This window comes from Ostrinia furnacalis, unplaced genomic scaffold (assembly GCF_004193835.3).
Source record: "Ostrinia furnacalis isolate ACB-3 unplaced genomic scaffold, ASM419383v2 OfSCF1259, whole genome shotgun sequence".
NCBI classification, from domain to species: domain Eukaryota; kingdom Metazoa; phylum Arthropoda; class Insecta; order Lepidoptera; family Crambidae; genus Ostrinia; species Ostrinia furnacalis.
Window position 1 is genome coordinate 145,379 of NW_021131498.1, and position 26,725 is coordinate 172,103.

General features: G+C 41.1%; 2 protein-coding genes across 3 annotated transcripts; both read left to right on the forward strand.

Annotated features, from left to right (window-relative positions):
* Window positions 1-403: 403 nt before the first annotated feature.
* On the forward strand, window positions 404-19,912 carry LOC114352139 (apolipoprotein D). 2 transcript variants are annotated; one of them, XM_028303614.1, is made up of 6 exons: window positions 404-608; window positions 8,085-8,239; window positions 8,858-8,925; window positions 9,577-9,728; window positions 10,345-10,522; window positions 19,075-19,912. In XM_028303614.1, exons 1-6 carry the CDS (start codon window positions 492-494, stop codon window positions 19,209-19,211), a joined length of 807 nt encoding a protein of 268 aa, XP_028159415.1. In that variant the 5' UTR covers window positions 404-491; the 3' UTR covers window positions 19,212-19,912. The 2 variants fall into 2 exon arrangements, with proteins under 2 accessions (XP_028159415.1, XP_028159416.1); XM_028303615.1 differs by lacking the exons at window positions 404-608; window positions 8,085-8,239; window positions 8,858-8,925; window positions 9,577-9,728; window positions 10,345-10,522 and adding exons at window positions 14,696-14,876; window positions 15,495-15,562; window positions 16,540-16,691; window positions 18,260-18,437.
* A 3,936-nt stretch (window positions 19,913-23,848) lies between these two features.
* Window positions 23,849-26,257, forward strand: LOC114352132 (fatty acid synthase). The gene is made up of 4 exons (XM_028303603.1): window positions 23,849-23,962; window positions 24,564-24,756; window positions 25,252-25,372; window positions 26,224-26,257. Exons 1-4 carry the CDS (start codon window positions 23,870-23,872, stop codon window positions 26,255-26,257), a joined length of 441 nt encoding a protein of 146 aa, XP_028159404.1. The 5' UTR covers window positions 23,849-23,869.
* The last annotated feature ends 468 nt before the right edge of the window (window positions 26,258-26,725 follow it).

Genomic DNA, 26,725 nt, shown 5'->3' on the forward strand with positions numbered 1-26,725 from the left:
TCGATTGATTGAAATTAAAAAATATATAATTGAATCTATGCTTGAGAATGAATCTATAATAATTTGGAGTATGATTTCTTAAGCAATTCCTATGATACTACTCATACAACCATTTGCAGTGATCTAGGCATCTAGCGTTACTAAACCACTAAACAGTGGTTAAAAAAATAACTTGTAAATAGGAAACCAATGATTTAATTAATTAAATAGGCCTTCTTCCTTTACTACAAATAACTTTTCCTTAACAACTATACTTAATTAAGACAAATTGGTTTCTATTCAGCGAGATCCAACAAATATTTCTCAGAACTCGTATCACATTCGCTGTATTGAACGCACAACCGGTTTGTTTATATGAATGGAGAATTATGATCTTGTAGAGTCAGTCTTTTGTTGAATTTTACAGAGTGCGCACGCGTCGCTTTGTAAACTAGGTTTGATAAAAAAAACTAGTTGAATTTGGAACAACTAAGTCGCGTAGTTTTTGCAAAATGAATCGGTATTTGGTGGTGGTTTTGCTTGCTGTGCTGGGGGGTGTTTATACTCATACATACCATTTGGGAGCCTGTCCTTTGGTAGAGCCGATGCCTGGATTTGAAATGAATAAGGTATGTTTTTTTGTTGTTATTCGAGTAAGTCCCGATTCGACCAAACTTTTATCCGAGAATAACTCCTGGTACTGGCACATTGTCAGATTCAGTATGGGAAGTAAGTCAAAACTGACGATTTATTCTGAGATTAATATTTACTCTTGTTTGGTCGAATCCACCCTAAAGCGGGTAAGTTTTTGTGTGAATAACCATACGTTTGTCAGGATCGAAGACAAGGAGTCGCATCCTATAATACTAGAGCTACCATTTTAACTACCATCTTAGGCTGAGTTGCACCACCTAACTTTGACCGTAACTTCAACGAACCGGTGTTTTTTGTATGGAGTTTGACAGATTTTTGACGTCTGTCATAGTTAAAGTAGGATGGTGCAACCCAGCCTTAGTTTTGAATGTTCAAAATTTTAATACTTTCTGAGCAAACTAAAGTTTCATTAAGTAGGTACGTAACGTAGTTTACTGGGTTTATTTAATTCGTTTTTTAGCATAATCTATGTGAGTCACACAATTTTTTAACATTAACTAACACTAATTATACTTAGGTACGGAAGCAAATAAAAAACTAATGTTTATTTTGGGTAATTTAAGAGCATGAATAAATTATTCATTTCATTTAGACAGCCTTGACTTTCAATCCATTGTATGCAAAACATTTGCCTATTAATGAGAATTTCGGAAGTCACTATCTTCATTCTTTTGGCCTATAATATTATCTACACTTAGATGAATCAGTAGGTCTAGACAAGTGGCACTCTTTGGTCGAATCGAAAATCGAATTCATTCACGGAGCGATGTAACTACGGTTGCCAGGTCCAAAAACACAAAAGCCTTTGGCCGGACATTTTACCCTAAAAGCCGGACATGTGACGGGGGGGGGGGTGCAATTAGTGTCATAGCTCACGAGTGAGTACTTCATCGTATTATCGGTGCCAACATAACATCCTGATGCGTGCGCTTTATATTATTGTGTGACTCGACTATAAAAAGCCTAACAAAAGCCGGACAGGCCGCTCAAGACAATATTTGGCCGGACAAGACCGTAAGACCGTAAAAAGCCAAACATGTCCGGCTAAAGCCGGACGCCTGGCAACCCTAGATGTAACTCCATACAAAATTTATTTCTATCTTGTCTAGGGGGGCTGTACTCATAAACGAAACAATCATCCGAATTCACAAATACTACACTTAAGTTAAGTAACAAATCGAACGCACAGCGTTGAATAGAGCTCTGTGATTGGTTAGTATGTCACTCTGTGCGTCCACGCGCACTGTGAGACCTCATAGTAGTGTTTGTGAATACGGGCGTTTCTGTTACGGAGTGATCTATCTGTGAAAATCTGCCCCCAAGGATTTTCACAACGATCAGTCTTGCGCTGTTCACATTCTAGTGATTCCCGCCATCTTCATCAGATCCTCGGTCTATCCAGGAAGCCTGAACACTGCATTTTCCGGCCCGTGGTCGCCACTCGTACCTACTTCTTTTAGGATTGCCCCATACTTTAACTTTCGTCATCGTCATCATCATTTCAGCCATAGGACGTCCACTGCTGAATATAGGCCTCCCCCAATGCTTTCCATGTTGATGGATTGGTAGCGGCCTGCGTCCAGCGCTTCCCCGGTACCTTTAACAAACGTCAAAAGTCTGTCACAAACTCCATACAAGAAACAGCGGTTATCGTTACAGTTACGGTTAAAGTTAGGCGGTGCAACTCAGCCCTGTACTTACCTATCTGTAATCGAAGAAGGATGTTGACATTTCACATGACTGCGATAATTGATAACGGTAAAGTAACCGTATAATGATAATCACCAGTCTTTTGTTTGACATTATGTCTGTATTTTTGTTAATGGAGGTCAAACATGACTCTATCTAAGTAGCTCATATGGAAGAGCAGTCCCGCAAGCGAAAGGTCGTGGGTTCAAATCCCGCCTAAGGCAATTCGATTTTTTCAATTCAAGTTAGTATTTACAATTTTCAAAATGACTCTACCAACCCAAATTCCCATTTAAACATTAATAGCACACGAAAACTCAATGATGATGGCCTGAATGTCTTCGAAGGTAGGTCCACCACAGTTCGGTTCCTACTCAATCCAGATCACAAAACGGTAACTAAAAATGTATCGTTCTGTAGCAGAAGGAATATAATTTATATTGAGAACTATGTACTTAGTTAATTAAGTGCATAATTCATGAAAAAAATCTACATACGAGTAGATTTTGAACTAAAAAAAACATCAACGATTTTGTTATTGTCTTATTTTCTCAACCTACTCTATGTTTACGTAGAGTTGACCGTTTCCAACGATATCTCTATACTAGATAACAGAAGATATGTCTCACAGTCACAAAGGAAGAACTCACTGACGACCCCTCTGATAACATTAACTCACATTCAGACAACGATCAGTATTGTACGTATGAATAGCGAGATTGTATGTGCGCACAAATACAGCAGCACTGTCATTTCAAATAGTTGTATGTGAAACGAATAATAGCATCCAATCTATACTAATATTATAAAGCTGAAGAGTTTGTTTATTTGTTTGTTTACTTGAACGCGCTAATCTCCGGAACTACTGGTCCGATTTGAAAAATTCTTTCAGTTGTGCTGTTAGATAGCCCATTTATTGAGGGAGGCTATACAACCTCACGCTACGATCAATAGGAGCAGAGAAATAATGAAAAATGTTGCGAAAACTGGTTTTCACGCGTACGAAGTCGCGGGCATAGCTAGTCATGTTATAAAGATGATTAAGTTTCTTGCGTTGCTTCTTCTCAGGTTAAAGTTATATTAGGACGTTCTTTTAGCAGCTTAATTTCAGTTAATAAATGACTTTTAAGGCGACATTAATCTGTATGCAGGCACTTTAAATAATCATATTATTATTTAGATTTAATTCTTGGAAGTTTATTAACTAACGGTGTCCAGTAAAAAATACATACAGGTTTAACAAAGCCTGTAATTGGAAAAGAAAACGTTTTATTTTTTCTCTCAAAAACGTTCTGTTTTGATACGATTCTTTAAGACGACTCTAGCTACATTTTTTACCCGACTGCGCCAGAAGGAGGGTTATTGATGGGTATGTAAGACACGTTGCTTGTCCCTCATGGTTCTCAAATAACTATATACAGGGTGGAATTTTGTAATGACACCTGGAGGGAAAGTACTTTCAATATTGTAGGTAGATAGAAAATTTTTCTCAAAGAAAACATTCCTTTATTTTTGAAAAGAAGTAGAACTGCATTCAAAGATTTCCAAAAATTTGCTTGCCACACTTGGGTATCGAACCAACTAAAATCTGTTAAAAATTACACCCTGTATTTTTATTGCATCGATCGTCGAATCAGAAATGAGGAGATCCGCAGGAGAACCAAGGTGACCGACATAGCTTGCAGAATTGCTAAAATCAAGTGGCAGTGGGCGGGGCACATAGCTCGTAGGGTCAAGTATAAGGATGAAATCTTTCTAACAAACTTGATAAATCAAATGAAAGGAAATCCATAAAATCTTTAATTATTTTAATTATGTACAGAAAATTGTATGGTATGGTAGTGAATTTTCGAAAAAATTTTGAAAATCTATGAATGCAGTTCTTTTTCTTTTCAAAAATAAAGGAACGTTTTCTTTCAGTAAAATTTTCTATCTGCAGTATTAAGAGTACTTTCCCTCCAGGTGGCATTACAAAATTCCACCCTGTATAATAGAATAGGAAATATGGAGGAAACTTTTGTATGATGACTAACTCGTATTACCTGCAACTTGAGTTATTCATAAAATGTTATGATTTATAGTATGAATCATAACATTTTATACCATTATTGTGAAAATTTGATTCGATAACATAACAATGCATAACTACGACAATTTCTATTGTTGTGTAGGTTCGTTTTATATGGAGATCCCGTTTTCAAATCGTTTAGATAGAATGTGCCATTGTATTGTTAGTTTTTGTTGTGCGTTTAACATGTAAGTACTTAACGCCAGGGCCGGATTAACCATCAAAATCAAAATCAAATCTAAAGTATTTATTCAGTTTAGACCACAAGTGGCACTTATGAACGTCAAAATTATTATAGAAAATGATAAAAAAAGAAAAGTTAGCCCTTATGGGGCACTTTACATGTCTCCTTATCTTTTGGGCCCTACCATCTCGGGGCCCCTAGGCACAGCTCGTTTCGGGCCCCCCTTTTCTTGTCGCAGAGGAAATGCTTTGCGCACCGTCACCGCTGCTGGGGGACAGGGTGGTGTGTGGGACTCCCTGCGCCCTAAGAAGGGCGCTGCTCCGTCTTGAAAAGGACGGGGTATACCCACTAAAACCTCCGCGGCGTTCCGTCATCGCCCAAGTGGGGGTGTCGCGAGTATCCAGCCGTATCCTTAGACTTCCGCGACACCACCGGCGACAGCTCGCCTACACGGCGGATCCTACACGCCCCCCTTGTGGGGATCCGTCGGGAATGGCCCGAAACGCCAAGCTGGTCCCGTCAGACGGAGGTGACAAGGGTGCCCCCGCACCTCTGGCCTGCTGGCCGCCACCTGGGGGCTGAGTAGAACGGTCGTACAACCACCTTCTCCACCCCCTTCTCCGCCTGCGGAGCGATGAGGCGAGAGGATCGTTCTCCCGCTCGCGTTCCGCTGCCTCCTTCTGAAGGATGACCTCTTCGCAAAAGAAGGCGACCGCCATCCAGCATCCTTCACTTCCCAGCATGGCGTTGACCAGGCTCGAAAGATCCCGGCCCACGACCGCAGTGAGGACACGGCGCTGCTCCTCCCAGCCTGTGCAGATCGCGAGGGTGTGCTGCAACCGTGTCATCCGCCGCGCCGCATTTGTGTGTATCACGGGGATTCCTCTAGCCCGATTCTATGCAGGTACGAACCGAAACAGCCATGCCCGGTCAGCACCTGCGCCAGACGGAACGTGAGGAACCCGTGCGGTCGTTCCAACCATTGGTCCAGAACAGGACCAATGGCGTCCAGAGTGCGGCGGCCAAACTGCGCGCGAGTCATGTCTTCGTTCCAGCGGTCGATCATGATCTCGCGCTCTTCCTACCTGACAGAGCCGCGCCGCTCCGGGGCCGGTCGCTTTCCACGCGTCTTCTGGTCTACCATCCAGTGATAGATGGCAGACAAGACCCCAGATTTTAGCTCCCAAGGAGGAGTACCAGCGAGGACGCATGCCGCAGCGTGCCCTACCGTGCGGTAGGTCCTTGCGACTTTCTGCGCTATGGCCCGCTGGGGGCTGCGCAGAAGGGCAGAATTCTCCCTCTTGTTGAGTGCGTCCGCCCAGATTAGGGCGCTATACAGCGCCATGCTCCTCAGAACGCCGGCATAAAGTCGAAGACACCTCGTTTGTGGCCCTCCCAAATTCGGGAAGAGCCAACTCAATGCGCCGGCTGCCTTGAGGAGGCGTGGCGTACTTCAAAGGGCTAGCCTTTGAAGTACGGGCTAAAATGCCATCTCCCGTCAAGCGTGAGGCCCAGGTATTTTATCTGACCTTTGACGTCAATCCTAACGTCCTCAACCACAATGTGGGCGTCGGGAGGAGTGCGCTGGCGAGGCCCCGGAAAGAAGAGGGCCTCGGTCTTCTCCAGCGCGACTTTCAGGCCGAGGCATCGTATTCTGCGAACGACTAATGTGCCGCCCGCCGACGCCAGCCGTGCCGCGGCCCCATATGTCTTCCCCCGGGCAGTGACCAGAATGTCATCCGCATAGCATACGACACTCATGCCCGCGAGAAGGACGCCCCGGAGGAGCCACTTGAAGCCCAGGTTCCACAAGAGTGGACCGAGCACCGAACCCTGCGGAACCCCGCTGGCTACGCCGCGCCGTTTGAACTGGCCGTCTCTGTTAACATACAGGACTTCGAGGTCCCGTAAGTAATTGGCCAGCAGCGCTCGTAGCTACTGAGGCACTCTGTGATGTTTAAGTGCCTAGAGTATGGTGGAATGAGGGATGGTATTGAAAGCGTTGGTTATATCGAATGATACAGCCAACACACCCTCACCCCTCTCCCTAGCTTCCGCAGTGAGGCTTTTTAGCCTCTGTAGGGCGTCGACTGTCGAACTGTCATGTAAACCAAAGCAGTAATGCCAACGTTACGAATATGAATTAGGTTCCACAATATCGAAATATGACGATTGAATGTGTAAACCAAAATAAGGCGAAGTTTTGAGGTGATTTGAGTTTTGTTGCATAAAAATAATCTTTAACATTTTTTTTTTCATTTTTTTATCGGGAGTGCTGGGCCCCTGGTCATAGTGGGCCCCTAGGCACTGGCCTAAAGTGCCTTATGGATAATACGGCACTGCTTAACGCCCGTATTCACAAACAATGCTTGCTTAAGTGAAGCAGCATATCGAACGCACAGCGTTGAATAGAGCTTTGTGATTGGTTCATGTGTCACCCTATGCGTCCACGCGCACTGTGAGACCTCATAGTAATGTTTGTGAATACGTTTGTAAATGACTACAAAGCCCGCTGAAGCTACAGAATTTTGTTCAGGCAGTGTATATCGTAACTTGTTTTTGAAAGGTCTCTACCAAATTAATTAAACTTATATTGTAGACGCAGGATTGTTTTCTTATTTCCTATATAAAAATGCTAGCTTAAACAAAATATTTATAAGAATGGTCAATAATAATAGGTGGTCAAATAAAGTACGCCTAAGTTAAATTGAATTTTGTTATTGTCACCAATCTATAGGTTTGTGTTATGCAATACCATCACGTAGTTACCTAGTTACCTTTTACACTTACTTGTACGTTTTGTTATTATGCATGTCGATTGAAAAGAGGTCGATAACAAATCACTATTGTTCAGATATACCTACTACAGCTACTTTACCCATTTATTGAATTTAGCCTAGGCGCAGACCGCCGATTTTTTGTCGGCCGATAGTTTAGTCGGGAAAATCAGTATGGGCATGTATGGAAGTGCGCACATTACACCGATTTGGTATCGGTTGATTCTTCATACAAATTAAAATCGGGCCCAACTATCGACCAACTAAAATTTGATAGTCTGTGCATAGGTCTAAATAAAATGTTCTTTGATGTCGTGCAAAAATAGTAAGAACATTTAAATATAAGAAATACTTATAAAACAGTTTCGTTTGGAAAATTATCTGTGTCAGTTAACTCCATACTTTTGACTAAAATCGCTCCAGCTGTTTAGACGTGAAGGAGTAACAAACATACACACTGTGATAGTGGGATTATTTTATGACTAGCGGCCGCCCGCGACTTCGTACGCGTGGATCCCGTTTTACCCCCTTAGGGGTGGAGTCTCGTAAAATCCTTTCTTAGCGAATGCCTACGTCATAAAATTTACCTGCATGTCTTTCAGCCCGATTCGTCCAGTTGAAGTGGTTTGGGCTGTGCGTGTGTTGATAGATTACAATGTCAGTCAGTCAGTCAGTCACCTTTTTTGAGTTATATATATTTAGAAGACTAATGAAACTCATCCCACCTTTCCAGCTCCTGGGTGTATGGTACGTCATCCAGAAAACATCAACGGCTTCTCACTGCATCACGTACAACTTCACCAAGACGCCCGAGCCCGGGAAGTATGAGCTGGAACAGGTCTCCCAGCACTTCATCTTGGGATTGACTCCGTTGAAGCATGATTACAGGTTTGTTACTTTCAGTTATCTATAATGCCCTCAATCTATTTGACAACGAACTGACTTACCCCAAGACAAAGAAACATGATTCCCGATTGCAAAAAACCCTTCTGAATCTTTAAGGTAACTTATGTTTTTCATCCACATCGGGAAAGGTCTTGATCAGCGTCTATTTGATGTGATGATGATGATTCTGGACGGCATTTGATGGACGCCTACCCTCTTGCTCCTTCAGTTACCAAAAATTCAGTTCAATTTGCTGAATAAATTACATAAGTTCATAACCAAGATATTTATACTTTATTTCTTGTCTTAAGTGTAAGAAAAGGTTTATGGATGTAATGGTTTTATAACTTTAGAATCTAAATTTTTCTAGAGTCTACACAATTGCTTCACAGGGCCATGTATTAGTTGTTACCACCAAGTATGAAAACTATTGTATGAAAAATAAGACTGGAGCGAAGTAGTTTCGTTACTTCTTAGGAGGGCTGGCTGTTTGCATTTCGCATGAGCCTTTATAAATGTGATTAGATTTATACATGGTAAAGACTATTCATTTTGGGAACTAATTATTGGGCGATAGAATACGTACCTACCCTACCTACTATAGGAATTCATATCTTTCAGATACACCGGTATCCTGACAGTCCCGGACCCAGCTGTTCCTGCAAGGATGAAAGTGCGATTCCCTCTTAGTAAGTACATATTATTGATAATTTTCTTTCTTCTTCACTACTTTAAATCAGAATTTCCTAATTGGATAACCTACAATGTTACTACAATACTACCTATCTACTAGGTAATTCTGTGAAATGACGTAAGGTAAGACCAAATTCCTTTAATATCATTAACAGTGAGCACCCTCTTATGTGTAGGAGGTAAACTGTACTAGAATGTTCCTCATTCCTAATAGAACTTGCCTATCTAAGTCTAACGGTAGAGCCATTTATAGATATTACATTCATAACAGTTTATGTACCTACTATCTGAAATGTTTAATACTGACCTTATAGTTTTATCTTACCAGTAAATAAATAGGATGCTAGTAAATCTTACATAAGTTATCATCATAGGTACGTATAGGCATTTTCTTATGATGAGGAAATTATTTATAGAGGATTTGTAATTGACTCAGCAATCCATTGATAGTATTGATAGTACATATACTTACTTATGTAAAGTACTCTGTACTGTAATGGGATATAAGTGGAATATCACGTTATCATACACGTTCTGTTGACAAATAGCAACTGCTGTAGTCATGTTACTTTAACCGGTGCTTTTACTCCAACCTTCTTCAAAACATGTGCGAGTGATCTTTTCTAACTAAGTATTTATTATTTTAGGTGTAGCAGGCTCAGCGCAGTACACGGTCATTGCCACAGACTACACCACCTACGCCGCCATCTTTACCTGCCAGAAGCTTGCGTTCGCGCACCGAAGATCCGCGACGATCCTGTCGCGCGGCAAGGAGCTCGACAAGATGTTTGTTGACAAGGTAGGTCTTGGTCTATCTGCTAGTTCATTGTTATGAAGGAATTTCATTAAATTTAGTTTTACTACTGAGACTTGATTCGACCAAACTTATCCGAGAATAACTCCTGGTATAACTGGCACATTGACAGTTTCAGTATGGGAAATATGTCAAAACTGACGATTTAATCTGAGATTAGGTACTATTTACTCTTGTTTGGTCGAATCCACCCTAAGAGGAGTTGATTACAATCGAAAGTATTTTACAAGTCACGAGTACCTCTAATAACAAATCTTTTTGAGATCGAACGGAAACGTTATTTTTAATGATTGGCAAATATCATTCTGATCAGCCCTTTTTATTGGTTAATTTTGCAAAAATTATAACTAAGCACATAAGTTTTAATAAACTTTTGGTAACTCATAATCCCTCTCTGTATACTTAGAGTAGAGATCTGCAAGTTAAAAGTACAGAGAATGGTTTTTTAAACTATATCTGAAGTTTTGTTTCTGAAATTACAATAAATGTGATGTGACTATCAATTCGAAGTGGCCAACATCTGAAGATTTGTGTAGTTATCCAGGCTATTAAGCCGAATTCACCAAGAATACTTAGTATTTTTATCTCTTGATTTTTCCAGATGCGCACCAAACTGTCTTCCTTCGGCGTAGACCCGTACGACCTGTCCATCATCACGCAGACCGGCTGCCCGCTCCACCCCAATGGGTCCACAGAGGGCGTCAACATCAACATCGATCCCAACACCTTCTCCTCCCATAACATCGGTCAGGCTGTCAGGAAGACTGGAGAGACCATTGGTCAGTATTCCTGTAGTTTTATTATATTTTAAGGGATAGTATTTTCCTCTGATGGAACTTCTGTGTAGCCGTGAGCTACATTACAGCTTGACCACCAATAAAANAGCGCCATCTATGGGATCAATCAGACCAATTTTTATGGTTATAAAACCAAATAATGATTTCACGTGTCGTCTTTAACAGATGGATAGCGATTAATCCCAACTTAACAGTTTTATAGCCATAAAAGTTGGCTCTAGCGTAACTACCTATTTTTTTAAGAAGTGACTCTGGATCCTTCTAAAGACACATTTTTGGGGTAATAACCTTTCCTTTAATGAAATGAAGGTTAGAACTAGGCTTTCAAATGGTGCCAATATTGGTGGGAAGTGGGGAAGCATTCGTTTGAAAATGCTTGTCGCGGGAGGTGCGATTTATTTGATGTCGAGTGTAGTTATGAGATACATAATGCACAATGGAGAAATACAGGGTGTCTCAAAAAGTAGTGTCAAGCCGAAGCCTCACCTTCGGGTAGCTCCAGTGATGCTCTACCTCTGGGTTTCGGCTTGACAATACTTTTTGCTACACCCTGTATACATATATATTACATATGGCAACACTTACCTCAGGGCGCGCGGAGGCGGCCTGTAGGCACAGCGCGGCGTGCTCCAGGTCATCAGCAGTCAGGCCCGACTGGGTGCCGTTGGTGTCTGCCGACAAAGGATATTAATGAGTAAAGTGCCTAGAATACGGTTTCATTTCCTATGTACTTATTTTTATCACTCGAATATTTACGCGGCAGGGCAGTCACTTGATTCATTCGTAGACCTGCGTCTATTAAATTAAATGTACCGTACTTGCCCTGTAACTATACCTAAATGATGTAGATTAAAGTCATCAGCACGAATAACCATAAATGTCAAATTTCTTAAATTTTGTGTCAAAGTAAATAAAGTTTAAATTCGGGTGTCAAATCGTTAAGCGCGCAATGAGGCTCGTAGCTCACTCGGCAGTGTGAACACGCAGACATCATTTAAGACCCGATCAGTATTACAGTCTGATTGAGGCCACACGTTGAATGGAGAAATAGCATTTGAGGCGATATTGGCGCCAAAGTGAGGCCGCACTTTGGAGAAGTATCATTTTGGCCAACATTGTCTCCAACTTGCCCTAGCGCTGTGATCGTTTAGGCTACTCCCTCCACCCGCTTTGCACCCTGCCAATAGTTCCAGGTCGTCCAAGGAAAAGTCGAAGGAACCCGATCGCGTGGCAGGTCACCAATGCGCTGGACCGACCGAGTGAAATCAGCAGTGGGAGACGGCGTGTGTGACTGCACCAGACAGTCTGCCAATAGAGAGAGATGGATTTCGTGCGGAGAGTTGTATCCGCCTCTACAACCGATGTGAACAACGCCTTAACGTGACCACGACCGCTCTGCTAAGAGCGTAATGAATAAGAAAAATAGTTCCCTAGTGACAGAGTAAATACAAATGAGTAGGTCATCTTCATAGAAACGCACCGAGCGCGGTTTGTATATGAGCGCGCCAATATACGTATGCGGCGCGCACGCACACACTGAAAAAATTCGGCGCAACCACTATTCCGATATTAAATATTGTCAGTGTGTGCGTGCGCGCCGCATACGTATTGGCGCGCTCACATACAAACCGCGGCCGGTGCGTTTCTATGAAGACAAGCTACTCATTTGTATTTACTCTGGTATTACAGTCTGATTGAGGCCACACCTTGCTGAAGTCACATTTGGGCCAACATTGGTGCCAACATATACGGCCAGTCAGAGATTTGGGCCAACATTGGTGCTAACATATACGGCCAGTCACAGTTCCCCTGTCACGTCACTCACTGGCTCGCAGCTTGTGGTGGGCGAGCAGTCGCGCGGCGAGGTGCAGCGCGCGCGCGGCGGCGGCGGGCGGCAGGCGCAGCGCCAGCTTGGCCAGCGCTGAGCACGCACACGCTGCCGTGAACGACTCGCCGCTATGCAGCGCTGTGATCGTTTAGGCTACTCCCTCCAGCCGCTTTGCACGCTGCCTATAGTTCCCTAGTGACGTCACTCACTGGCTCGCCGCTTGTGGTGCGCCAGCAGACGCACGCCGCCGTAAATGACACGCCACTGCGCAACGCTGTGACCGTTTAGGCTATTCCCTCCAGCCGCTTCGCACCCTGCCTATAGTCCACTAGTGACGTCACTCACTGGCTCGCCGCTTGTGGTGCGCGAGCCAGTAAGTGACGTCACTAGGGAATCGTCGCGCGCGCTGCGGCGAGGTGCAGTGGGCACGTAGAATTTTGTCCAATGACCTCTAGCTACCCATCCTTATCGCTTGCGCGTAATTATGTTGCTGTCGCAACTGTGCGACGGGCGCCTGCAGTGAGTGTGCGAGCGCGACAGCAACATAATTACGCGCGAGCGATAAGGATGGGTAGCTTGGGGTCATTGGACAAAATTGTACGTGCTCACGGACCAGACTTTAGGCTACTCCCTCCAGCCTCTTTGCACCCTGCCAATAGTTACCTAGTGAGTGCACTCAAAATTCATGGCTCCCCGCTAATCCACGCTAAATTTTGTCAGTGTGTGCGTGCGCGCCGCATACGTATTGGCGTGCTCTCATACAAACCACGCCCTATGACGATAACCTACTCATTTGTATTTACTCTGCTAATGACGTCACTCACTGGCTCGCAGCTTGTGGTGGGCGAGCAGTCGCGCGGCGAGGTGCAACGCTCGCGCGGCGGCGGCGGGCGGCAGGCGCAGCGCCAGCTTGGCCAGCGCTGAGCACGCGCACGCTGCCGTGAACGACTCACCGCTACGCAGCGCTGTGATCGTTTAGGCTACTCCCTCCACTCACTTTGTACCCTGCCAATGTCCACTAGTGACGTCACTCACTGGCTTGCAGCTTGTGGTGCGCCAGCAGACGCACGCCGCCGTGTATGATTCACCGCTGCGCAGCGCTGTGACCGGTTAGGCTATTCGCTCCACTCCACTCGCTTTGCACGCTGCCTATACTATAGGGAACTATTCTAGTGACGTCACTCACTGGCTCGCAGCTTGTGGTGGGCGAGTAGTCGCGCGGCGAGGTGTAGCGCGCGCGCGGCGGCGGCGGGCGGCAGGCGCAGCGCCAGCTTGGCCAGCGCTGAGCACGCGCACGCCGCTGTGAACGACTCGCCGCTGCGCAGCGCTGTGCTGAGGCCGGATTCGGCGTTTGTTGTTGCGCTGGACGACCTGTGAGAGAAACGAACATCTGTCATCATCGAGTCATTGAATCTTCATTACCGGAACACAATCCTCTGGGAAACAACAGGAGGATTTAACCTATAGTTCCAAAATACTGAACTGTCCTATCCATGACATTGACAGTGGGGCGCCACCATAAATACCGAATTTTTGCCATGTTGAAAACCATTTAGTTGAACGATGGTAGCGCCCCCCTGTCATTGAGTTTTGTGGGACAGTTCAGTGTGGGTCATCTACAGGGTGTTAGGTAAATGGGTATATGAGCCGAGACCAGCCCATGTTAACATAGTCATATAAATACTATAGTGGTGTCAGAAAGTCTGGGAAAGGTACCATTATTGAGTAATCAGCTGATTCAGTTTTTGTCGCCAAATTGCGTCGTGACACCCCTGAAAATTAATAGTACGACAAACTAGCGTAGATAAAACAATAACAGGATTCATTATAATTTTCTGCCTAAAAATTTGTCTCTGAGAGGCAAAAACCTTAAGCAATCCCCCAGGAAAATCAGTCCATCTAAAAAGATTTAGCACAAGTCAAATACTCCCTTACCTTATTTGATTCGATTTGGATTTTGGATAAGTAAAAGTANTAAAACAGTTTCGTTTGGAAAATTATCTGTGTCAGCTAACTCCATACTTTTGACTAAAATCGCTCCAGCTGTTTAGACGTGAAGGAGTAACAAACATACACACTGTGATAGTGGGATTATTTTATGACTAGCGGCCGCCCGCGACTTCGTACGCGTGGATCCCGTTTTACCCCCTTAGGGGTGGAGTCTCGTAAAATCCTTTCTTAGCGAATGCCTACGTCATAAAATTTACCTGCATGTCTTTCAGCCCGATTCGTCCAGTTGAAGTGGTTTGGGCTGTGCGTGTGTTGATAGATTACAATGTCAGTCAGTCAGTCAGTCACCTTTTTTGAGTTATATATATTTAGAAGACTAATGAAACTCATCCCACCTTTCCAGCTCCTGGGTGTATGGTACGTCATCCAGAAAACATCAACGGCTTCTCACTGCATCACGTACAACTTCACCAAGACGCCCGAGCCCGGGAAGTATGAGCTGGAACAGGTCTCCCAGCACTTCATCTTGGGATTGACTCCGTTGAAGCATGATTACAGGTTTGTTACTTTCAGTTATCTATAATGCCCTCAATCTATTTGACAACGAACTGACTTACCCCAAGACAAAGAAACATGATTCCCGATTGCAAAAAACCCTTCTGAATCTTTAAGGTAACTTATGTTTTTCATCCACATCGGGAAAGGTCTTGATCAGCGTCTATTTGATGTGATGATGATGATTCTGGACGGCATTTGATGGACGCCTACCCTCTTGCTCCTTCAGTTACCAAAAATTCAGTTCAATTTGCTGAATAAATTACATAAGTTCATAACCAAGATATTTATACTTTATTTCTTGTCTTAAGTGTAAGAAAAGGTTTATGGATGTAATGGTTTTATAACTTTAGAATCTAAATTTTTCTAGAGTCTACACAATTGCTTCACAGGGCCATGTATTAGTTGTTACCACCAAGTATGAAAACTATTGTATGAAAAATAAGACTGGAGCGAAGTAGTTTCGTTACTTCTTAGGAGGGCTGGCTGTTTGCATTTCGCATGAGCCTTTATAAATGTGATTAGATTTATACATGGTAAAGACTATTCATTTTGGGAACTAATTATTGGGCGATAGAATACGTACCTACCCTACCTACTATAGGAATTCATATCTTTCAGATACACCGGTATCCTGACAGTCCCGGACCCAGCTGTTCCTGCAAGGATGAAAGTGCGATTCCCTCTTAGTAAGTACATATTATTGATAATTTTCTTTCTTCTTCACTACTTTAAATCAGAATTTCCTAATTGGATAACCTACAATGTTACTACAATACTACCTATCTACTAGGTAATTCTGTGAAATGACGTAAGGTAAGACCAAATTCCTTTAATATCATTAACAGTGAGCACCCTCTTATGTGTAGGAGGTAAACTGTACTAGAATGTTCCTCATTCCTAATAGAACTTGCCTATCTAAGTCTAACGGTAGAGCCATTTATAGATATTACATTCATAACAGTTTATGTACCTACTATCTGAAATGTTTAATACTGACCTTATAGTTTTATCTTACCAGTAAATAAATAGGATGCTAGTAAATCTTACATAAGTTATCATCATAGGTACGTATAGGCATTTTCTTATGATGAGGAAATTATTTATAGAGGATTTGTAATTGACTCAGCAATCCATTGATGGTATTTCTAGTACCTACATATACTTATGTAAAGTACTTACTCTGTAATGGGATATAAATATTCCTACACGTTCTGTTGACAAATAGCAAATGCTGTAGTCATGTTACTTAAACCGGTGCTTTTACTTCAACCTTCTATTCAAAAACATTGCGTGTGGACTGAGTGATCTTTCCTATCATCATCATAATCATCTCAGCCATAGGACGTCCACTGCTGAACATAGGCCTCCCCCAATGCTTTCCATGTTGATCGATTGGCGCTACCAATTGGTAGCGGCCTGCGTCCAGCGCTTCCCTGCTACCTTTACGATGTCGTCGGTCCACCTTGTAGGTGGACGTCCCGGCGTTTTCCGGTACGCGGCCTCCATTCCAGAACCTTGCTGCTCCATCGGCCGTCAGTTCTGCGTACTATGTGCCCTGCCCATTGCCACTTCAGCTTGCTAATCCGTCGGGCTATGTCAGCGACTTTAGTTCGTTTACGGATCTCCTCATTTCTTGATATTTTGTAAATATTTATTATTTTAGGTGTAGCAGGCTCAGCGCAGTACACGGTCATTGCCACAGACTACACCACCTACGCCGCCATCTTCACCTGCCAGAAACTTGCGTTCGCGCACCGAAGATCCGCGACGATCCTGTCGCGCGGCAAGGAGCTCGACAAGATGTTTGTTGACAAGGTAGGTCTAGACACAGTAGATAAATTAAACAGTACGGAAGCTTCATACAAACGCTCGAAATCAGACTCACGCACACAGACGCACGCTTTACACGAGCTCTAAGCGAACCTCGCAGTCCATCCGTCGCGAGTGTCGCGCGCGTTGTGTTTTTAATAATAATTTTATTGCATGCACTGTCCGCTGTATTTTTAAAAACATGCCACGAGTGTATTGCGTAGTATACGGCTGCTTGAACTCGACATCTTCAAAACCAGAACTTTCATTTTTTAAACTTCGTAATAATTCTGAATTGTAAGAATGATTATATTACTTTTTTTAAATAAAGTGCTTACATCTGGTTTTGTAATAGTTCTTTTTAAATTACGTAATTACGCTTTTTAACATTTTATGTGTTCTATTTGATAAAGTAATTTGCTCCGCACGCTTTTGTACTAAGTGATGAACTGTATTTAAAATGAGGCAATAGGTATGTGAAAGTAAGTATCCGGTATTTTATTTGTGAGAATAGATCTCCTACCGGCCTCTAATAGTACTTAATCAATTTATTCGATTATGTATTCGATCATTATAGTACCTAATTAACGATTTATTTTTTTGTTAACTACTTAGTCAATTAATTTATTCCATTAGGTATTTGATAATTAAAAAACCTAAATAAACGTTTTAATAAATAAGTAAGTAAGAATCTTATTAATTTTATAAAGATTAAGAGTGCCAACCCTAACGCTCGGTTGAAGTGTAGGTATTTAACTCGCCGAAAGGGCTTAGTTTCCGTACTGCTTTAGCTCATATATATACTGTGGTCTAGATCTACCTATAAACCTAGGTTTATTTGCTAGTTCATTGTTAAGTAAGAATTACGTTAAATTTAGTTTTACTACTAAGGCCGGATTCGACCAAACTTTTATCCGAGAATAACTCCTGGTATAACTGGCATATTGACAGTTTCAGCCCCCCTAGACAAAACGCACTTTTTGATCGAATCGAAAATCGAATCCGTCAAAACTCCATACAAAAAAGGGGCTTTTCGACCACTTTTCGACTGGTTTGCGATTATAATTTGCACTTTGTCTAGACCCACAGTATGGGAAATATGTCAAAACTGACGATTTATTCTGAGATTAATTTTTACTCTTGTTTGGTCGCATTCACCCTAAGAGGAATTGACTATAAAGGAAAGTACATATTTAACAAGTCACGAGTACCTCTAATACCAAATATTTTTGAGATGAAAACGGAAACGTTATTTTTAATCATTGGCAAATATCCTACTGATCAGCCCTATTCATTGGTTAATTTTGCGAAAATTATAACTAAGCACATAAGTTTTAATAAAGTTTTGGTAACTCATAATCCCTCTCTGTATACTTAGAGTAGAGATCTGCAAGTTAAAAGTACAGAGAATAGTTTTTTAAACTATATCTGAAGTTTTGTTTCTGAAATTACAATAAATGTGATGTGACTATCAATTCGAAGTCGCCAACGTTTGAAGAGTTGCCTCTAGTTATCCTGCTATTAAGCCGATTTCACCAAGAATACTTAATATTTTTATCTCTTGATTTTTCCAGATGCGCACCAAACTGTCTTCCTTCGGCGTAGACCCGTACGACCTGTCCATCATCACGCAGACCGGCTGCCCGCTCCACCCTAACGGGTCCACAGAGGGCGTAAACATCAACATCGATCCCAACACTTTCTCCTCCCATAACATCGGTCAGGCTGTCAGGAAGACTGGAGAGACCATTGGTCAGTATTCCTGTAGTTTTATTATATGTTAAGGGATATTATTTTCCTCTGATGGAACTTCTGTGTAGCCGTGAGTTACATTACAGCTTGACCAACAATAAAAACTAAACCAGTGAAGGCCAGGTTTGAAAAAGCATAACATCGGAAACCACAACTGATTCTTATATGTAGAGTTTACTGTTAAAAGAAGATAATGCACACGCATTTGCTTTTCTAGAATATTGTGTATTTGAGCTGAGCTGGACATTGAATTTAAGTCTTGATATTTTAAAGGATTTCTCATTAAAATCTGAAGGAACTAATTCTGGTTTTGCATAAAAAAAAATGGAGGTAGGCAATTATCATAATAAGCCTGAGATTCATATCATTTTCATGTTCTCTGTGTCTTTTGGTCTAGAGTAGCCCCATAAGCAATACCCCCAGTAGACTGTTATTGATATTTACATAGATGATATCATTGTACTATCTATGTATCCCGTTTACCATAATATTATTATTGTCTCACTCAAAGGATGTAGACGATGTAGTTTCATAAACTTTGTCTAATGTATTACTGGAGGAAAATAGAAATCGATTGGGTTTCCCAACTTTATTTTACGTTTTAACTTTGATTATAACAGCTATTTTTAATTTTCAGCTGACGGAGTGGAATACGTCGTAGAAGCAGGCAAGAAGGTTTACCACAAGGTAGCCAGCAGCAAGGAGGATCTCACCGAGACGCCCACGCATGGGCGTGAACGTAACCTTGATATGGACGCTGAGTGGTTACCTTGAAGAAGTTCCTCTCTTAGTTTAGGTTTAAAGGAGGCTATATCGGATACATAGACAACAGATGATACGCAAAGACAACAATCTGATGTAAAGAACCTTATATTGATTAAAATAGTTTGTAAGTAGGTACTACTTTTTTGAAATTAAACGTAACTACGGTCACCACTAAAAGTTAAGACATTTATGTAAAGTGGTGAATTTTTTAAATTTAGCTTCTTCTCAGCATCATCATCATCTCAGCCATAGGACGTCCACCCCAATGCTTTCCATGTTGCCCGGTTGGTAGTGGCCTGCGTTCAGCGCTTTCCTACTACCTGCTTCTTAGCATACCAGCCGATAAATGTTGTCCAGAAGTGGTGGTATGATAAGCTATATTGGGACGTATAAAAGTGCCCCGAAAAGGGCATACTTAGAAGAATTGGAACAAGATCATTTTGTCGTCAAGAAGTCTCCAAATACTCATAGAAAAATTGCCAATACAAAATCCTTCTAGTATAATTTAGTACTACTTATTCCTATTATTATATACAAGAGATTTAAACCAAATACTCAGGTATTAAAGACGTTTGTGATCTTTGCCATAATTTATATTTTATGTAGAGTAAGTGATATCATTTCAAACATTATTGTTTAAAGCTAAGGTGCTTTACTTGTCCTAATATTGATCAAGCAATACAGGTGCAATAAAAACATTACATAATACATTGATTGCATTTTTATTACTCCATAAAATGTTTTATTAATATTTCAATTACAGGCTTAACTGAGCATAACAACTGTTAATTTATAGTTTCATTCCATAACTCAAAAGGAAAAGGTTTTGGTGTCCATTAGTCTGTCTGTCTATAAACGCCCTTTTTTCTCAGGAACGCGTAGAGGTATTAAGTTGAAACAACAAATAGATACTTGAAGCTGCACCATAATTATTTTATATAAAAACACCAAAAGCCTTATAAAAAACACCGGTTATATTTACAGATGGGCCAAGTTATGATGATGCAACTCAGCCTGAGTCTTCTTAGTGAAAGCAATGAATGAATGAATTAATATAATGTCAGACCAGGGTTCATGTAGTGTTACTAACGATGTTAGTAAATACTAACAAAAGTTATAAAAGGAATTACATAAGTAGAAGCGAGAGTCGCTACGTCAGCTTGGTGGCATGCATTGCACGCTATGGGATAGGGATGGATATCCGTAACCTTAACCGAAACTATCGGATATCCGAAATAAAGAAATATCCGTAACCGAAACCGGTATAGTATTATTATAATATCCGTAACCGTATCCATAACCGAAACTTCATATTCTTAACATCCCTGGCGTGTCCCAGAATCGGCGAGTCTTCCTTGTCAGCCAATGCCTTCAGGATACCCTTTGTACTGAAGCGGAGTCGCTATAGGAGCGGTGCGCTCCGCTTCCGAACGCGTGGAAGTCATGGAAGGCCAAGTATATCGTTCGTTCGTTCGTTTCAGCCAAATGACGTCCACTACTGGACAAAGGCCTCCCCCAAGGTTTTCCACAATGCACGTGTCCTGCGCTGTCCGCATCCAGGCTCTTCCCGCGACCTTTACCAGATCGTCGGTCCACCTAGTGGGAGGCCTGTCCAGCCCGTGGTCGCCACTCGACAACTTTCCTTCCAACGGCAATTATAAATAATAGTAAATACATTTGATTACTGCATAAAAACTTAGTCTAGGTAGTGCATGTTTGGTTTCAAATAGAAACATTTATTTGCATACAAGGTCTATATTATAATTTATAAATAGTGCTTACTATTCTGCTTTACATTTTCAACATGCAAAATGGTCATTAAAAAGTGATTGATATAATTTATAAGATACAGCAGTCTATCAGGCAATTCTTGAGATTTCGTAGTAATGCATTACACATACTGTAGGTTTTCTTGTAGCATCTTTTCTTGTGTAGCGAGATTTTTGGAGAAAAAAATATTACAAGTCTGCTTAGAAATGTAGTACTTATTTCTTGGGTTGTATATCCCTTGCCCTTAAAAATAGGTAAGAATGACTTGAAGCTCTTTAGAATGTACGTACCTACATCCTTCCATAAACGGGGAACCGGACGCAGGTTAGCGTACCATCTCTACATTGTCGACATCCCACCAGCTCGCACTAAGGGTTTAGATAAACTCTTTTATAATGCGAACAGCTAGGGACTAGAATTCGCTGCCTGCTGCTGTCATTCCCGAACAATATAATCCGGGCTTCTTCAAGGCGAGAGTGAATAGGCACTTACAGGGCAGATATTTACCAACCTAGACTGCATCTCACTTAACACCAGGTGCGATTGCGGTCAAATACCTGCCTTGTTATGCATTTATAAAAACATGTTGGGGACGGTAAAAACTCGCAGTTTAATGAGTCAGAGGCTCAGAGGGTCGTAGCCACGATAGCCCAACGGTGAAGTGGTCGGACTGGGCGATTCGAGATCCGAGGAACACGGGTTCGAATCCCACCGCCGCTCGACTACTCGTATTGTGGTAGGGGCTAACGGGACTATTAGTAATTTGTGCAATACAAATTGCTAATAATCTTAAAAAAAAAACTCAATTAAATTAGTGTGCGAAAATAATTAATGATACCTAAACTAAGCCAAAAACATCGCATTCTTCTAGATAGGTAGTGACCGGGACCGCGGTGAGCCTCACTGACAGAACATAGGACCACAGTATATATATGAGCTAAAGCAGTACGGAAACTTAGCCCTTTCGGCGAGTTAAATACCTACACTTCAACTGAGTGTTAGGGTTGGCACTCTTAATCTTTATAAAATTAATAAGGTTCTTACTAACTTATTTATTAAAACGTTTATTTAGGTTTTTTAATTATCAAATACCTAATGGAATAAATTAATTGACTAAGTAGTTAACAAAAAATACAACGTTAATTAGATTCTATAATGATCGAATACATAATCGAATAAATTGATTAAGTACTATTAGAGGCCGGTAGAAGATCTATTCTCAAAAAATATAAAATACCGGATACTTATTTTCACATACCTATTGCCTCATTTTAAATACAGTTCATTACTTAGTACATAAGCGTGCGGAGCAAATTACTTTATCAAATAGAACACATAAATTGTTAAAAAGCGTAATTACGTAATTTAAAAAGAACTATTACAAAATCAGATGTAAACAAGCACTATTTAAAAAGTAATAGGTATTTAATCATTTTTACAATTCAGAATTATTACGAAGTTTAAAAAATGAAAGTTCTGGTTTTGTAGATGCCGTGTTCAAGCAGCCGTATACTACGCAATACACTCGTGGCATGTTTTTAAAAATACAGCGGACAGTGCATGCAATAAAATTATTATTAAAAACACAAAGCGCGCGACACTCGCGACGGATGGACTGCGAGGTTCGCGTGCTCGTGTAAAGCGTGCGTCTGTGTGCGTGAGTCTGGTTTCGAGCGTTTGTAGGAAGCTTCCGTACTGTTTGATTTATCTACTGTGATAGGACTCTGGCTGACCACACTCTAGCGCAGGACGTTCGGCTTCATTCGGGACGCTCAGGCCTTACTGTGCCGGAGATAGGCCCCCTTAATTGATATTTATTGTCCGTGGTGCATAATCTTTTCTTAAAGGTTTTAAACCTTTGTTTGTCACCTGTCATCCGCTTTGCAATGGAGGGAAGTCGAACCTTAATTTCGAACTCCTCCTATGTTCTTCTGATTAATTTCGTTGCGGGTCCAATGACAGTTTAACTTTCCCCCGGGACAAACTTGACCTTCATTGGTTGGGTTTTTGTGGCGGTCAAGCTGTAGATCCTGGCTACACAGGAGTTGCAGTGGTNATGGCGGTCAAGCTGTAGATCCTGGCTACACAGGAGTTGCAGTGGTGGGAGCGAGAGGTGGGAATAGTCCCGTTACTGTGCCGGAACCGCAGTAGTGGCCTCCACGCGAATGACTTCTACCTCATTTTAATTACAAATACTGAATTATGGCACTAAGTGCGCCTAATGTACTGTGATTTATGTGCATATATACTCGTATAAGTTTAAAAATAATTAAATTAGACGTAATTCTATTCAGTTCCAATAAAGTCAAAATAAATTCGACGAATTAATCAATTATTTATGTAGACCGTATTCTTAATTCAAATAGGCTATTGTGCTAACTGGCAACTTGAAATAATAATTATGGTTCTGTAGAAAAAGAAAAAGTATGAAATAGATTTTTTGTGGTTTGGTAACTCGCTGTTCCGGTGAAGTTCGTGCCGCCATTTTTTATTGAAACACCATTTATATAACTTGAAAAAATCGGAAATGTCTAAGGCGGATCCATCCAACCCACGATTCATCCAGTGTCTAATTTGTATCAGTAACAATTAAGGCTTTAAGATCTGCTTTATAAAACTAGCAGTGCTATGTATTCTAGCAAATAAATTGCTGAATTTGAGTTCCAGATTTTTTTATTTGCTGTGCCCTAAATTTTGGCTGTTGAGTATAAAAAGACTTGTGTGTCGACACCGAAATTCACTTCCTTAATTTAAATAATTGTTTCATTATCAAAGAACTCGTCATTGAACCAATTTACTTTATAGGTTGTGATCTTGTAACTACTTGTAAAGTAGGTACCTATATACTTTTAAAAATGGTAGTGGCAAAAGAACAAAACGGTAAATTTGACTACAAGATGAACGGGGAAAGAGTCGTGATCTCCGGAATGTCAGGACTTTACCCACGGGCTAATAATATAAAGGAGCTATCAGAAACTCTTTACAACAAGGTAAGATTCAAAGTAGCACTTTTCTAAAATGTGCGGAATATTAGTCTACAAGCTTTTGCCCACGGCTTCACCCGCGTGAAATATAGTTTTTCACATATCGTCATAAATTATAGCCTTTATGTTATTCTGGGTTATAAACAATAATAGTTATTGTGAAGTTTCATTAAAATTCGTTCCCTACTTTTTGCATGAAAGAGTAAGGGCTATATTTCACCGGGACACCACGGCGGTGCAACCAGTCGCCGCTGCCAACAAAATGTATGCAGCTTTGCGCAACCAAACGGACACCAGGTGAGGTACATTTTGTTGGTAGTCGGCGACTGGTTGCGCCGCCATGGTGTCCCGGTGAAATATAGCCCTAACAAACAGGTTAACATCCACACAAACTTTTCCATTTATAATATTGTAGGATAGGATAATACTAAGTATGGAATCTGCCATTTTTTACCTGTCTTATCATTTTTACTGACCTTTAGACTGAAGCTGTTGATCTTTTTACAATGGAAGTTCGTTGTTGGAAATGGGATAAAAAATACAGAAAAGACAGCTATTTCTCATAAATGTTGATAAAAGATTTCATAATTGAATCGTATCCCTTCAGAAAAATCCCATAACCTCTGGAAGCAAGCGCTGGACATTCAATCACCCGGAGGTATCCCGGTACACGGGCGACGTGCCTCAGCTGGGTCGTTTCGATGCTCAGTTCTTTGGAGTGCACTTCAGGCTTGCCAGTAACATGGACTTCATGTCGAGGAAAATTATGGAGCAGACGTTCCAAGCCATTTACGATGCTGGTAACTATCACCAAATTACATACAGGGTGTCCCAGAATGGGTGAATCAAACTGCTAGGGAAGGTAGCTCTGCTAATGTACTATCCCTAAAGATATGAAAAAAAAAATTGAGTTCGGATTTTTTTTTTAATAAAGTGCTCTAAAACTCGTAATCTAGTCATTATTTTAAAAGTTTGTTTACAGTTATACGAAGCGATCATGTACAATTAATATTAGTAAGAAAAATGTATAAATAAACTCCAAACGCAGCAATTATAGCCAGATACTTTGGCAAATCTGATTTATTTTCAGTTTAAAAAAAAATGTGTTCTTATGCGCTTTATTTTTTTTCATATTTTTTAGGGATAGTACCTACATTAGTAGAGCTACCTCCCCTAGCAGTTTGAGTCACCCATTCTGGGACACCCTGTATAATATCGTGTGTAAAATGTCACCTGTCTGTCTGTTTTTCATTGAAGAAAAGCAGGACAACAGTAAGAATTTATTTCCTTTATAGGCTTGAATCCAGAGCACCTCTCTGGAAAAAAAGTTGGAGTCTACGTCGGGACATGTTTCTCTGAAACCGAAAAGGCATCCTTCTACGTTGCCACCTCTAAAACAGGATTTGGCATAGTTGGGTATGTAATGAAACAAATGGAAATTCAAGCTGTTGAATATTACGATCAAACTGGCATAATAATGACGTCATATCCAGGGATGATTTCGATCAAACGTTCAGTGGTAGATAGTTAAATAGATATTTATTTGCATCACCACAATGTAACATAGGTGAATAAAATTATAATAAAAATAAACTTTTTTAAAAACAAGCTTTTATTCTGAATTTCGAAAGCTTGTATCGCGCATGGAATTTATTCCTCTTTTTCTCTGTTTGCGCTACAAGCTTTCGAAATTCAGAATAAAAGCTTGTTTTAAAAAAAGTTTATTTTTATTATAATTTTATTTTACACTTTTTAGCTATATCTTAATCTCAGGACCCTGGACATTATCTAACACTAAAGTGCTCGAAAAGACAATTCCAACGAACCCAAACTCGATGAGTTTCCGCCGTTTTGTTTAGGGAGTTCCTATGGCCACCTTCCGTCACCATTATCAGACCAGCTCAATGGTACCATAATATTGCATTGTCATCGTACTTCCATAAGTATACCAAATTTCAACTCAATCGGTTGAGGAGAAGTGGTCTTAAATTCAGTTGCAAGATTTGTCCCACACATACTAACAAGTGAAGTCAATATAAAGCTTGTAAAAAGCTTGTAATCAAAATGGATAGGCTTAAAGCTAAATAGATCATTATGGACCCTGTCGGGCAATGCAATTAGAAGGGAAAAGGATTTACTAATTAATCACAATTTGAACTATTAAAAATCAACTTATGCAATACTGGTAAAGTCCAAAAGGAGATTTAGTAGGCAGTCACTGCCGAGTTGCAGAGTTTGCATCTCTATTTCTAATAATGTTCAAGCAGTTCTGTGCAGAGTAAAGGCTTTCGAGATCTGTAAATCATTATTTTCTTACAGATGTAGCAAAGCCATGTTTGCAAACCGTATCTCTTACTGGCTGAACGCTAAAGGCCCNGGGTCCAATGACAGTTTAACTTTCCCCCGGGACAAACTTGACCTTCATTGGTTGGGTTTTTGTGGCGGTCAAGCTGTAGATCCTGGCTACACAGGAGTTGCAGTGGTGGGAACGAGAGGTGGGAATAGTCCCGTTACTGTGCCGGAACCGCAGTAGTGGCCTCCACGCGAATGACTCCTACCTCATTTTAAATACAAATACTGAATTATGGCACTAAGTGCGCCTAATGTACTGTGATTTATGTGCATATATACTCGTATAAGTTTAAAAATAATTAAATTAGACGTAATTCTATTCAGTTCCAATAAAGTCAAAATAAATTCGACGAATTAATGAATTATTTATGTAGACCGTATTCTTAATTCAAATAGGCTATTGTGCTAACTGGCAAC

Coding starts and splice junctions, on each gene's coding strand:
- LOC114352139 (XM_028303614.1), top strand. CDS start 492: ATGAATCGGTATTTGGTGGTGGTTTTGCTTGCTGTGCTGGGGGGTGTT. Junction 8,926..9,576: donor GAAAGTGCGATTCCCTCTTA/GTAAGTACATAT, acceptor TTATTATTTTAG/GTGTAGCAGGCTCAGCGCAG. Junction 10,523..19,074: donor GAAGACTGGAGAGACCATTG/GTCAGTATTCCT, acceptor TTTAATTTTCAG/CTGACGGAGTGGAATACGTC.
- LOC114352132 (XM_028303603.1), top strand. CDS start 23,870: ATGAACGGGGAAAGAGTCGTGATCTCCGGAATGTCAGGACTTTACCCA. Junction 24,757..25,251: donor CCAAGCCATTTACGATGCTG/GTAACTATCACC, acceptor TTTCCTTTATAG/GCTTGAATCCAGAGCACCTC. Junction 25,373..26,223: donor ACAGGATTTGGCATAGTTGG/GTATGTAATGAA, acceptor ATGTTCAAGCAG/TTCTGTGCAGAGTAAAGGCT.